The 14,152-nt window shown below is 45.1% G+C and overlaps 1 protein-coding gene across 8 annotated transcripts in view; it reads left to right on the top strand.

Moving 5' to 3' along the window:
• Positions 1–14,152, top strand: part of ERC1 (ELKS/RAB6-interacting/CAST family member 1) — a 1,341,708-nt gene that overhangs the window by 279,771 nt on the left and 1,047,785 nt on the right. For all 8 annotated transcript variants that reach the window (XR_011202236.1, XM_069228108.1, XM_069228104.1 and 5 more), the window contains exon 4: positions 10,236–10,310. Coding sequence is in view for 7 of the 8 variants with exons in the window: in XM_069228108.1 (XP_069084209.1) it covers positions 10,236–10,310 (75 nt within the window). In the remaining variant the exon portion in view is untranslated. The remainder of the gene's footprint in view (positions 1–10,235; positions 10,311–14,152) is intronic.

The raw sequence follows: 14,152 nt of genomic DNA, 5'->3' as shown, positions 1-14,152 counted from the left end.
CCTTTTCTTTGGGTGATCCTGCGCCTCTTCGGCCGGCACCCTTTATGCCCTTTCTCCCGTTTGGGAACGTGGGCTCGGCGCCAGTGTCGGCGCCGGTGGCCGCTCCGATGGCTTCGGACGGATTGGCCCCAGGGATTTCCATCCCGTCGACGTCGAGATTTCGGCCTGTGACTCCGGTGGGTCCATCCGTTTCATCTGCTCTTCAGTCAGCGCCGAAGTTACCTGTGGCGCCGGATGCGGCGTCGGTGGCTTCGGAAGATCGGCGCCGATCTCCGACTTCGGCGGAGGTATTGTCGACTCCGCGGATTGAGCAACGACTGCATTCAAGGAGGCGTGCTCTCTGGGTACTAGAGGAGCAGGAGTACCAACGAGCCCTAGAGGAAGGAGAGCTAGAGGACTCGGGTGATGGGCTGCGTGGACTGGAGTCGGCCAGTGGGCTGGACACTTCCCCTGAGTGGGACCTTTCGTCCCCGGGGGAATATACCGAGGAAGCTGCTTCCTTTCATACAGTGGTACGGAAGGCAGCTAGTTTTTTGGACCTGCCTTTGCCGGTGGTGGAGGCGAAACAAAACCTTTTGACAGAGGTGTTGCATCCGGCCTCAGCCGCGGCGGAGCCTCTATTACCTTTTAATGACGCTCTGCTGGATCCGGTTTTAGAGGTGTGGAAGAAGCCGGCATCTTCCCCAGCAGTTCACAGAGCCGTGGCCAGGAGGTATCGGACGGCTCCAACTGATCCTGGTTTCCTATCTAGGCACCCTACGCCGGAGAGCTTGGTTGTGCAGGCCTCCTGTTCGTCCAAGTCAGCGCCTGGTTCTTTTCCGACGGTGCCGGGGGACAGAGATTCAAAAAAGCTGGAGGCGCAGTCGAAGAAGATTTTTTCGTCCTGCAGTCTGGCTTTAAAAGCCACCAATGCAACCTGTATCCTGGGGAGGTATATTCATGCTCTGATGGATGACATCTCCTCTTCGTTTACAGAGCTTCCCCAGGGTCTTTTGGATCTTGTCTCTGATGCTCAGGCTGCTGCGACCCAAATTATCCAGACGGGACTGGATACCACCGACTCGGTAGCCAGAGCAATGGGCACAACTGTGGTGGAAAGGAGACAGGCCTGGCTCCGTAACTCGGGCTTTTCGGCAGATGTACAGTCCACATTGTTGGATCTCCCGTTTGATGGGGACAAACTGTTTGGGGCTAAGGCTGATTCGGCCTTGGAACGGTTTAAGGAGAGCAGGGCCACGGCTAAGTCGCTGGGACTCCAAGCTCCTTCTTCCACGGCCTCTTCCAGATTCTTCAGGAGGTTTCGTGGATTTGGGCGTGGCTCTTCCTCCTCTTCCTTTCGGGGAAGATATCAGCAACCTGCCTCTTCCCATCCCTATAGATCTTTTAGGGGGAGGGGTAGGGTCCGCACCAGGGGAGCTTCTCAGCAGCACTCTGCCTCTTCCTCATCCTCTGGCGGGGTGCAGCAGGGGAAGCAGCCTTAGGCTTCCACCATTTCCCACTCACTCCTCTCCTGTAGGGGGAAGATTACAGCATTTTCTCACCAAATGGGAGACTGTTACGTCGGACACTTGGGTTCTCAGTGTTGTGGAAAAAGGCTACACCCTTCCCTTTCGGGAGTTTCCGCCCCTCATCCCGCCCCGCCCTTCGTATTGTTCACAAGAACACCTCCTGTTGCTAGAACAGGAGGTAGAAGTCCTCCTTTTAAAGGGCGCGGTGGAGTTGGTCCCGGAGCAGGAAAGGGGTCAAGGAGTTTACTCAAGGTATTTCCTGATTCCCAAGAAGGATGGTAGTTTGAGACCAATTCTGGACCTGAGGATCTTGAATTGGTTCCTCAAGCAGGAAAAGTTCAAGATGCTGACCCTAGCACAGGTGCTTTTGGCGTTGAACATGGAAGACTGGATGGTGTCTGTCGACTTGCAGGATGCTTACTTTCATATCCCGATACTCAAGTCACACAGGAAGTATCTCCGGTTTGTGGTGGGATCGCAACACTACCAGTTTGCGGTCCTTCCGTTTGGTCTTACTTCAGCACCTCGAGTCTTCACGAAGGTGATGTCGGTGGTTGCGGCAGAGCTCAGAAGGAAGGGGATAGCAGTATTCCCTTACTTGGACGATTGGTTAATCAAAGCCAAGTCCCCGGAGCTTGTTTTGCGTCATCTGCAGTCAACAACCCAGTTGTTGTTCGACCTGGGCTTTTCGGTGAACGAGCCCAAATCTCACCTAGAGCCCTCTCAGCGCCTCCTGTTCATAGGGGCAGTACTGGATACAACATTGGGTCGGGCCTTTCCTCCGCCTCAGCGGATTCAAGATATTCAGGATTTGGTTCCAATGTTTCGAAATGGAGCGGTAGTTCCAGTCCTCAAGGTCCTTCGTCTGCTCGGTCTTTTTGCCTCCTGCATTCTGTTGGTCACGCATGCTCGCTGGCACATGAGGGCTCTTCAGTGGTGCCTCCGAAGGCAGTGGTCTCAACACAGAGGGGATCTAGAGGGTACTGTCAAGATCTCCAGAGATGCTGCTGTGGATTTGAAGTGGTGGATTGCAAGCAACAATCTTTCACAAGGAAAGCCGTTCCAGCAGTCGCCACCAGTGACAACAGTCATAACGGATGCTTCCACTCTAGGGTGGGGAGCTCATCTGGGGGATCTGGAGATCAAAGGTCTTTGGTCTCCAGAGGAACAGATTTTTCACATCAATCTGTTAGAGTTACGGGCTGTACGTCTGGCTCTCAAGGCCTTCCTCCCTTCCCTTCGTGGTCAGTCGGTACAGGTCCTAACGGACAATACTACCACGATGTGGTACATAAACAAGCAGGGAGGAGTGGGGTCGTACCTTCTCTGCAGAGAAGCTCTTCGACTATGGTCCTGGGCAAAGGACCATCGGATTTGCTTGATAGCAAACCATCTGGCCGGAGTTTTAAACGTGCGTGCGGACAGTCTCAGTCGCCACTTCTCGGCAGACCACGAGTGGCGTCTCCATCCAGATCAAGTCCGTTTAATCTTCCAGAAGTGGGGGTTTCCTCGGGTAGATCTGTTCGCCACTCGAGAGAACGCGCATTGTCCGTTGTTCTGCAGCCTTCAGTATCCGATGCAGGAAGCGTTGGGGGACGCGTTTCAAATGACCTGGTGCGGCCAGTTGCTTTACGCGTTTCCTCCCATACCCTTGATTCCTCGAGTATTGAGGAAGATTCGCCAAGACCGGGCTCTAGTAATCTTAATAGCTCCGGATTGGCCAAGGAGGGTGTGGTACTCCGACCTTCTCCAACTCTCAACGTGCCCGCCGCTCCGTCTCCCTTTCAGGGCAGACCTCCTCTCACAGTCGCAGGGGCAGGTTCTACACCCCAACCTCCAGAGTCTGCACCTACATGCCTGGAGATTGAACGGGGCAACCTGAGTTCCTTCTCTCTCCCGCCTGAGGTAGTGGATGTTATATTAGCGGCCAGGCGACACTCCACTAAATCTATCTACGCTAATAGGTGGTCTAAATTTGTTGCGTGGTGTGGAGAGAGGCAGATTGATCCCTTACATGCTCATCTATCGGACATTTTGTCTTTTGCTCTCTCTCTGGCGCAAAAAGGTTGTGCAGTGGCTACCATTAAAGGTTATTTATCGGCCTTGTCAGCCTTCATATGTCTTCCAGACCAACCATCTTTATTTAAATCCCCTATTGTTATCAGATTCTTGAAAGGTCTTCTAAATCAATATCCTCCAAAGCCATTTGTTATGCCGCAATGGGATTTGTCCTTAGTCCTGACTTTCCTTATGGGGTCCCCTTTTGAACCTATGCATTCTTGCCCCTTGAGGTATTTGGTTTTAAAAACAGTCTTCCTGATAGCTATAACATCAGCAAGGAGAGTGAGTGAGTTGCAGGCCTTATCAGTAAAACCCCCTTATACAACTTTTTATGGGGATAAGGTGGTGTTGAGGACCAAGGCTGCTTTCCTCCCGAAGGTTGTTTCACCCTTCCATTTGGCTCAGGCAATTACTTTGTCCACGTTCTATCCTCCGCCTCATCCTTCCAAAGAGGAAGAAAGACTGCACCGTCTGGACCCAAAGAGAGCGTTGAGCTTCTTTATCGATAGAACAAGGGATTTCAGGCTGGAGGATCAGCTGTTTATTGGATACGTGGGCAAGAGGAGAGGAAAGGCAGTCCACAAGAGAACACTATCCAGGTGGGTTGTTCTTTGCATTAAAATATGTTACTCTTTGGCAAAGAAGGATCCTCCTGAGGGCATTAGAGCTCATTCCACCAGAGCTAAGTCGGCCACTTCGGCCTTAGCCAGAGGTGTTCCTGTGGTCGACATCTGCAAGGCCGCAACTTGGTCGTCCCTTCACACTTTTGCAAAACATTACTGTTTAGATTCTGAGGTTAGAAGGGACGGCCATTTTGCACGGTCAGTGCTGCAGGATTTCTTGGTTTGACCATTTAGGCACCCACCGCCGGGCGTGGTACTGCTTTGGGACTCTATTCATGAGGTGAGGAATCCACAGGTAGTTGTATCCATCAGAAGAACGAGTTACTTACCTTCGGTAACGACTTTTCTGGTGGATACATTAGCTACCTGTGGATTCCTCACGGTCCCACCCGCCTCCCCGTTGCCTTTATGGTCTTGCCAAGTAATCCTCGAGTGCGCTCCTCTTGGTCCTTGAGGGTGCAATAGATGTATATATATAATATATTTGTATATATATATGTGTATATGGTATATACTTGGTGTGTGTATATATTTTAAAAGAGAGAGTTTTATATATATATATGTACATAAAAAGATTTACAGTTATTCATACAATGTGGTGTATTTTACAATATAATGGATGTTGCCTTGCTCTTTCATTGCGTGGCCTGGTTGTTCTCATGCACGTAAAAAATGATTGGTACTGACGTCTGCACGTCGTCGAGGACCTCTTATTGCCTGTATGACGTCAGACGGCGTCGCGTGCGAGACAGTGACGTCCTCGTCGACGTGCAGAGACTAGTAAGAAGATTTCCGTCGAATGCTGGCGCCATGGGAGTATTCATGAGGTGAGGAATCCACAGGTAGCTAATGTATCCACCAGAAAAGTCGTTACCGAAGGTAAGTAACTCGTTCATCAGGTGCAAACATGCACAAACCATCTAAAACAAGGAAGGACTAGAAGGTGTTCAGATTTGCAGAGAAAGTGCTGTTGTTTAACTAGAGTAAAATCTGGACATCGTTTTTACTGCAAAGTTCAGAAGGCTGCAATTAACAGATTTAACCTAATGCCAAAGTGCCAAACATTGATATCTAAGACCGGAGGGACCTGCGCAATGTGCAAATTTGAAAAAAAAGATGCTGATATTTAACCTGCATAACATTTAAGTTAACAGTAAGAAGGACTAGCATAAGGTGCAAAACGGTGTGCACTGTCTAATACAGGGAAGGGCTGAATAGCGTGCACATTTGCAGAGAAACTGCTAGCGTTTAACCAAGGTAACATTTGGACATCTGTTTTTAGTGCAAAGTTGCTAAAGCTGCAATAAACAAATTTATCCCATGGCTAAAGTGCCGAAAATTGATATCTAAGACCAGAGGGACCTAAGCAATGTGCAGATTTGCAGAAAAGGTGCTGATATTTAACCAGACTAACATTTGAGCAACACTCTTTGATACAGAAATACTAGGACTACAGTAGGCAATAAGAAAATGCTGATATTTAACCAGAACAACAATTGAGCATCTATTTTTGATGCAAAGTTGCTGGGGGCTACAATAGAAATGTCTAACCTAAAGTGCGACAGCGCCAATCATTGATATCTAAAACCAGAAAAGCCGAAACAATGTGCAGATTTGTGAAAAAAAGAGCTGATATTTAACCAGGGTAACTTTTGGACAGCAGTCTTTAATGCAGAGATACTATGGCTGCAATAAACAGATTTAACATAAATTGTAAAGTGGCCAAAACTGATGGGAAATAAAGCAGCCATAGAGATTGTCCCTAGCGGGAAACTGCCTTAACAATGCGTGCTGTTTCCCCACAAGCATAACAACGCTTGCCTAAACCAGGACTCTCCCGTTCTCTGGCTTAACCACGCACATGCCTAAGCCACTCCTATGCATGGTTAAGGCAGAGAACGGTGTGCGGTCTAGCTGTGTGGCTGGGCAGAGAAGAAGAGAAGAGGAAGAATCGGGAGAGGTAAGTGGGGCTGGGTGGGAGGTTTAGGGCTCAGGGCAGTTTTAAGGGCTGGGGAGAATTGCAAGACTGGGGTATCGGGGGTGGGAGGGGCACAGAGATGTGTGTGATTTACCAAGCATATTCCTTTACCAAACATGCTTTTACCACAAAATTTGTTGTAAAGGCATGTGTTCTAAATACATGGTCGTGGTTCTGACTGCATTGTTTATGCATGCATGGTTGTGTCCTACAACCGTCCCAAGCAGCCCACCATGATCAATAATACCTACAAGGAGTATTTGCCAGGTGTGTTCTTCTTATCCCACCTGCATCTGAGTATCTGCCTTGACCAGGGATTGAAAAATATTGAGGAACTGAACCAATCTAATATTCAGCATTGTGTTCTTTGGGTCTAGTGACTCCACCTGCGCTGACCTACAACTCCTGAACCCTAGGTTGTTAAATTATTTTCTCAGCAAACCTCTTTGCTATATTGTTAGAGCGGGACAGATACACATAATGTGCTGCAAAGTTTAATCTGCCTGATAACGTAGGTGGCATTTCTTGTATTCTCTTTGGCTATCATCCCTCCACTTTGGGAGGAAATCTAATGTTGGAATATCACCATGTCTTAATGCCAGCAGACTCTGCTTTATCCTCCAATGGGAGTTGGCTTCCAGAAGGGGTGACTTACTTGGAGCAGCATAAGACTTCAAGACCAGCCACCCGTGTGACCGCTTCAGCACCTTTTCTTTGTCACTCGTCCAGCTTTTCATTTTAATAGATTGATTTACTGCTATTTTAAAGGCTTGTTCACATATACTTGCATTCCAAAGGTCACCCAGCTTGTGCATCCCATGCTGTTTTCACAATATTTTTTGTGTTCACAGTTCCCCTGTTGCAGATTAATTTTGGACCAGACTAGATTGGCCAGTGTGCCTTCGGTGGCTGATCACAATTTGTGGCAGCACTTAATGTAGGCTGCAGGTCTGGCGAGTGACTGTTAAGTTAATGAGAACTTCAGCGTGACTTGGGCGAATGATGCCAAACTGGGTAGCCGGAAGGTTTGCTTATAAATTCTTATCATGATTTTATCAAGGGGGCTGGCCTCAGCACCTATCATTTCTGTTCCATTCGCAAGAGTTGGTAGTAGTTTGGCTTTCATTACTGTTACCAGTGGCTTCCAGTTATGTCCTCAAATGGATCTTGCCAGTGTTGTGAAGGCATGAAGTGCTCAGGCCTTTCCCCTAATTGCCGCTCTTTGAGGTGCATAAGTAGCTCTTGCATCTATTTTTACTCCTAGATAGATGTAGGTCGATGCTTCACCAATTATGTTTCTGCTAAGGTGCCATTTGCGCTTATTTGAGATGGACAATTACATGAGCTCACTGTTGTTTGTTTTTTTCAGGTTTATTTCCAATTTGTTATTCTCTGCATATGATTTGAGGCAATTTAATAGCCACAGTAGGCCTATTCTGGAATTGCTAAGAAGTAACAAGTCATCAGCATATAGAATGTTTGAAAGTTGCTGACGACCCAGGCTTGGAGCATGAGTTATCTGCCCACCCAGTTTTGTCAAAGTCTGCAATATGTAAGTTAAATAGGAGAGGTGCTAGAACACAGCCTTGTTTTAGGCCGGTTGATGATTTCACTCCCCTTGACAGGTGCGTACCATCTCCGATCTTTATCTTAACCCACATATCTGAGTACAGCAGCCTGATCGCACGCAGGGTATTAGGCGGCATTTCCCTTTGTTGAAGTTTGATCCATAGCCTATTGTGCGGGACACAGTCAAACGCTGTCTTGAGGTCAACAGAGCACATATAGAGAGGGGTACTGGTGGTTTTTGCTCTACTGAGTATTAGACCCACGGCCATAAGATTAGTTAAAGTGCCTTGACTCCTTGTTAATCCGGTTTGGTTAAATTGAAGTCTATTGGTATCCCGTGCCCGCGTCTCCAAGTGTGCCAAAGGGTGATATGGCTCACCGGACCTCTAAAGTAGATTTGACACTGTAGTATGCAAAGGATATCTGCAGCCTGAACCCTTCACATTGTGTTATGGTCAGAGGAGCCATATGCACCCATTCACGTCAGCCTATTGTTTGCTTCTGGTTGCATTTCACACCCCTTTTACACCTTTCCTCAGGCTGAACATAAACTGAGAGCTGACTTACTTTTCGTTATTTTTTATTAAAAATCCGACTTCACCATTGAATTGCATTTATAATAACTATTGAAAATAGTGGTTTAATTATTTTTCTATCGGTTCCAGTTCCTGAGATACAGTAATGTTATTTTGATCTGTACCATGGCCTTCTACTTGGGACAGCTAGTCCTTCCTCAGTAAAAATTGCTTGAAGGGCCTTGTCACTGGACATGGTGGCATTAATTTTCTACATGCCCACCCTTTTAAATACCACATAGGCTACCCTGTGATCTGCAAGACTTGCATGGTAGTGGTTTACTAATAATTAAATACCAAAATAAACATTCTGAGTGGGTTAAAACTAAAACTGACTTTAATCCATTCAGAATGGTTATTTTGACAAATTTCACTGCATATTTCACACTACAGTAATAGGGTATATTTCTGCACCATGCAGTATGACCCAGAGGAACGATGAATTCGAGGCATATGCTGGACATTAAGCAGCAGTGCCCCAGTGTACAGAGGCTAAAAACTAGCAATAAAATAGAGTAAAGAAAAGGGAGATACATTGGGGGTGATCGCACCGAGAAAATGCAGATTGCCTGTAGGCACATACTGGAATATTCACTAACTTCCTCATCAGTGTACTCTTGATAGAGACTTTTGCCTCCAGGTGATCTGTTATTGCTTAACCACAACAGCAGATCTGCAATTCAGATAATTGGTAAGTATTTTCTAGCACTGACTGTTTACACCAACTCTAGTGATCGATATTCTACAGTGCCGGACAGAGTAGCTTGGATTGTTTTTATTTGTTGAGATGTTTTAAGTAATTCTGGGATATGTTGGTGCGTGAGTGCACTCATTTTCGTAGGTGATGCTGCGGACCACGTTGCCTCAGAGGATTTAGCACTTAAGTTTGTTTTTTTTATGATTCTGGATGAGGATGCTCTATAGCTGTTTTGGTGATTTCATGTATAATCTGATTCTTGGCCGCATGTATTTGGATACACCCCTAGTCATTTGTGACTACACCTTGTGGGTAAGACTTCAACCACGCCTTAAGTGAAGCTTGATCCTTGCACGTCTTTGCACACCTTTCTCATTCCACTTAAACCTCTGACTGAAGGTCAGTTTATAGAGATGAAGATGAGCATGAGGAGGAATTACACAAAAGTCAAAAATATGTGGACTGATTCTCTACCACCAGGAATATCTGACCAGACTTTTCTTTTTTTGTATGTCATAACATATTTCATAATCACACAATGTAAGTCATTGGTGTAGTTAGCAGCCGGCCATGCCATGTTCTCTTGATTGTTTTAAATAGAGACTTGTGTCGTTCCTTCTTCACATGAAGTAGTTCTCTACCTTCCCTCGAAGCTCAGTTTACTTTTGTTTCGTTCCTTTACCGACTCCATCCTCCCAGCCTCATTCAAAGTTGTAGTTTCCATCACTGTGTTTTTCACTGAGCATCATGCACATAAGTTATTTCAGACATCGCTCGAATCTCATTGGGGAGCGCGTTGTCTTGATTGTAACTAGGTGGTTGCTACTCTAGAGGAAGGGCTCGCAGCAGAGGGACAGTGTTGTAGCGGGTGCACACTCGGGCTATACATCATAGTCTAGACACGTAGCGGTGGCTTCATCTCCACTTAGAGTGAGTACCCAGCTTTTCGAGCACCAGTAATGTCTGCCTAAAAACAATTGTATGTGCTGAGGGCTTGATGGTAACCTTCTCTTTCTGTTGGACACGGAAGCTTTAGTTTTAGGCATGCACTGAGTGAGATATGAGGTTTATTTTTGTTTAAAACAAGTTGGGACAGCACTTCCACTATATGTATACAAAGACAAATGGCTGTCAATATTTCGCTTTGCTTTAGCTGACGGCCTTGATTGTTAGTTTGCAGTTTTTTTTGTTTGCTTGCTTATCCTCCTTTTTCTCTTGTTTCAGGAGATGCATCGCAGGTTTGAAAACGCTCCAGATTCGGCGAAGACGAAAGCTCTCCATACTGTAATTGAGATGAAGGTAAGGGAATCTGAGCACTAGAGAGTGATTGGAAAGGATTGCAGACAGTAGCTGCCTTATTTGGCTGCAAGGTTAACAGAGTTTTGAATGCAGTTTTAGTAGAGAAAGTAATCAAGTTACGACTTTGTTCAAGGAGATTGAAGACTAATTGTTTATATTTGGTCCCTTCTGAATTTTCAGAATAAACTCTAAAGAAGTGTACATTTAAATCCACATACTTAAGTCATGGCGACTTTTCAAAAATTATATGCAGTTTAAAAAAAAAAAATCTGCCCGGAAAAATGCAAATGTGTATATTTTTGCATGCAGTGTGTAGATGCTGATATTGGAACAGATTATTGTGTTCTGTTTTTTTTCATTGTCAAAAATGCTGGAATAGCTGCTGTCTGAGTCGCACAAATGAAAGGTTTATTTTTTTATATTCGGTCGTCCTTGTGTTTTTTTTTTTTTGTTGAATTTTATGTGACTGAAACCACATCCGCATACAACGTGTTATAATGCTTTAGAATTTAACATGACACAGTGCACACTGAAACAGATACCAGAACAATGGTCATTGTAGTATTTATTGCATGTTCAACAATTAGACACAATGGTTGCCTGAGCGGGCTGGCAACAAGGTGGCTACCTAGTTTGTGAATTCCCAACTCGCCCATTGCATATTATCCCGAATAGCTGGCTCGATCTTAGGAACATTGGTGTTTCGCTCTGTTTTTGCAGTAGGCTGTTCCACGCAGAGCAGTGTTTGGCAAAGGTTCTGGCTCTGGGGCACCTTTGTCAATTCCTGTGTCATGTTTCAACCCACCTCTCAGCCCTCACCTCACCAGATGACTTGAACTTATGAGTCTGGTGCTGTGCCTGGAGAGGTGGGACCATGGGCATGGCTAGAGGCTTCAAACCTCCACAAATATGTATTAACCAACTTGTCATAAGTAGTTAACAATAGAGATACTTCCAGAGAACCCATAATTAATCATGCAGGTGAGAAGGACTCTGAGCCCACCCGTAGCAAATTTATGCTGCCTGTCTGCAAGTCCACACTGCACTAGAACGACAAGTAGACATAATGTGTACCGAGGTGAGTTTGCTACATACTGAGATGGCACAGCCGAACATGATGTTAGGAGTGAGGCGAGGCAATTGTAAGCCTGCATAAAATCGCTGCATTCTGCAAAGATCTCAGAATGCTGAGGGGCGCTCCAGCAGAAATAATACACACTTTCTAGGTGTACACAAAAATGCAGAGAGCCCCAGGGCGACTAGTCAATAAAGACTGGCTCAGAAGTGTCTTAAAATCGAAGGGTCTGTGACTTACTCTGTGAGGCTGTCTGTGTGCTGTAATTACAAGGTTACTTAACTGTTGTGACAGACTGAATTTTTCAGGCAGTGAGATGTGGGGGCTCGGCCCCGTTTTAAAACCTCACAGTCTAATCATTTCAGATTTTTATTTGTTAAACTGTTGAACTGGTGTACCGTGCACAGTTGAATGTAAAAAATACTTGGTATAGTTTTCCAAGAGTTTCAGAAAGCCTGGACATTGATGACAATGATAGTACATGACAGAACCATACAGTGGTGGAAAATTTACTGAGAATATGAGCCATATAGTTTTGTCTAACCAAGCTGCTCATGTTGGGAGATCTGTCTAACTGTGGATTCCCAGAGGCCATCTTAATTGTTCATGATGCATGTCATGCCTTCTTAATACATTATATGGTGGCCATACCCCTCCACTCTGCAGGAGTCCCCAGCCCACCTTGCAGGATCGCCTGTATGTTCTCTTCTTACATTCATTGTTTGGTTATGTATTTGGTTTAAATGACAATGCTCAGATAACAGGCAAGTTTTAATTTGGAGATGTGCGTTGTTTGAGACCTGCAGTATGATTGTGTTTGGTGGGTGGAATTGAGGAGGGACAGTGAATCGAGGAGATGGGTAGTGAGACACTCAAAATTTGGAACCTAATTGTGGCATCAACAAATTTGCTTGTCTTGGCCTGGAGGTATGAATGGGCTGCATTTTAAGATTAAATAAGGTGTGGTCACCAAGTTTCACTTGGGCACAAACCCGATCTGTTCAATTTCCTTATGTGAAACGAGTGCCACTGTGTGGGCAAGGAAAGGTTTTCCTTGCTGGCCTGTGCTGGATTTACCATTTACATTGTATGTAGCCATCTCCCGTTTAAAGAGCCCAAATTATTGTGGCATACTATGAAATGTTTGAGAAGCAGTATATTATTAGGGAATGTGACAGAAGTGCTCCTTTCACTGATGACGGTTTACGAGTTTCAGAATTTGACATGAGTATATAAAACTGGGCCTGAAAGTAGTCCTCCTGGCAAACTTTTGTACTTTTTCATTTCAACAACAAGTGGATTTATTTACAGGCCAAGTGGTTTTCTGAAACATACCTTCCCTTGGACAAGTAGATATTATATTAAATTCCACAACTCTGCTCACCTGAGACTGTTTGGAAAGGCTACCTCTCCTACCTCACCAGTGTCCGCATCTCCCAAGCCCTGCTATACAAAAATATATTCTCATTGTAGTATGCAGATCTGACATATTCAAAGGCCATATAGACATTGCGAGTTTCCTGGGTCCAGGATATCCCCACTCTGTGCATGTGAGGGTACAATATTCTGATTTGAGGAGCTGTTTGGTTGGCATTGTCCAGAGCTGTAGGCAAGAATATGGATGTGAAGATTGGGGATTATTGGAAGTTGTAAGCCATTTAAGTGTGTGCTATTGAAGAAAGCGTTTGCTGAGCTGTGGGTCAGAGATTTATGTTTTTCGGTGAAGGTAATCTGGGATTGTCTCTGGTGTAATTTAACTTTTTGTCTTGGTTATTTTAGTGGCAGGAAACCTTTGAATTTTAGTTCATGTGGATTAGAATGATCAGTGGGGTGGGGGTTAGAGGTGAGGGTGAGTGAGTCAGTGATGTTTCTTCAGTACACTGCAATTAATGGGTCCTGTACTTTGGATAGAGATTGATGCAATGTTGGGTGTTGCTTGTTTTCTTCATCTCTCCAGAAGGAATTGCTGACATTTTTTGTATTACCTTAAGATAAACTGTCAATAAAATAGTTTCAAGGGCATTGCTTAAAAATACATTTTTTATTAGTACAAAGAGTTGTTACCTTTTTTCCCCAAGAATTACTTAAGCATGCCCTGGCAGACCATTTGTGGATCTTTGGCAACCCCAAGTGTGGACCAAATTACCGAATAAGATCTAAGGGGACCGACAGGTTATGATCCATTCATCTCCCTTAACTTACCTGGAGATCATGCATATTGAGCAAGCAGCAGTGCCCGAGACTGTCGGCCATATTTAGTTGTTGTTTGTGTGAGTTAGGGTGGCCTGTTGCCACAAGAGTACACGCACATTTGGAAATCCCCATGGTTATTGTTAAAGGCTTTATTGTACGTCAAATTTAGTGCCAAATAAATACAACAAAATAATTGCAGAAATCATTTGCGTTGTAGAGGTAGCAAACAATGTTAATATTAACATTAGCAATACATATGTAAGGTGCATGTTTAAGAATCCTTACATGCCTAATCCGTAAGCATTGTTATGATGTGGGTCAGTATTTCAACAGAATAAGCAGACATTGGTATCTGTACTTCATAGGTTTCCCAGTTTGTAGGCTCAGTTTGCAGTTTTTAGACAAGGACAAGCCGTCTTTTTTTTTTTGTAAAGTATCTTATGAGACAATCAGTCGCAGTTGGCACTGGATGCTCACACTTGAGCTGTGCTTCTCTGGTGTCTGGAATGTCTCATTCCTGACCCCACTCTCCGAGAGAGCTGTTAACATCTATTATATAGTTTCTGAGCTGTTT

Source organism: Pleurodeles waltl, chromosome 4_1 (assembly GCF_031143425.1).
Source record: "Pleurodeles waltl isolate 20211129_DDA chromosome 4_1, aPleWal1.hap1.20221129, whole genome shotgun sequence".
Classification (NCBI taxonomy): Eukaryota; Metazoa; Chordata; class Amphibia; order Caudata; family Salamandridae; genus Pleurodeles; species Pleurodeles waltl.
Note: the sequence above shows the minus strand (reverse complement) of the source record. Positions and strands in the feature narration are given on the sequence as shown.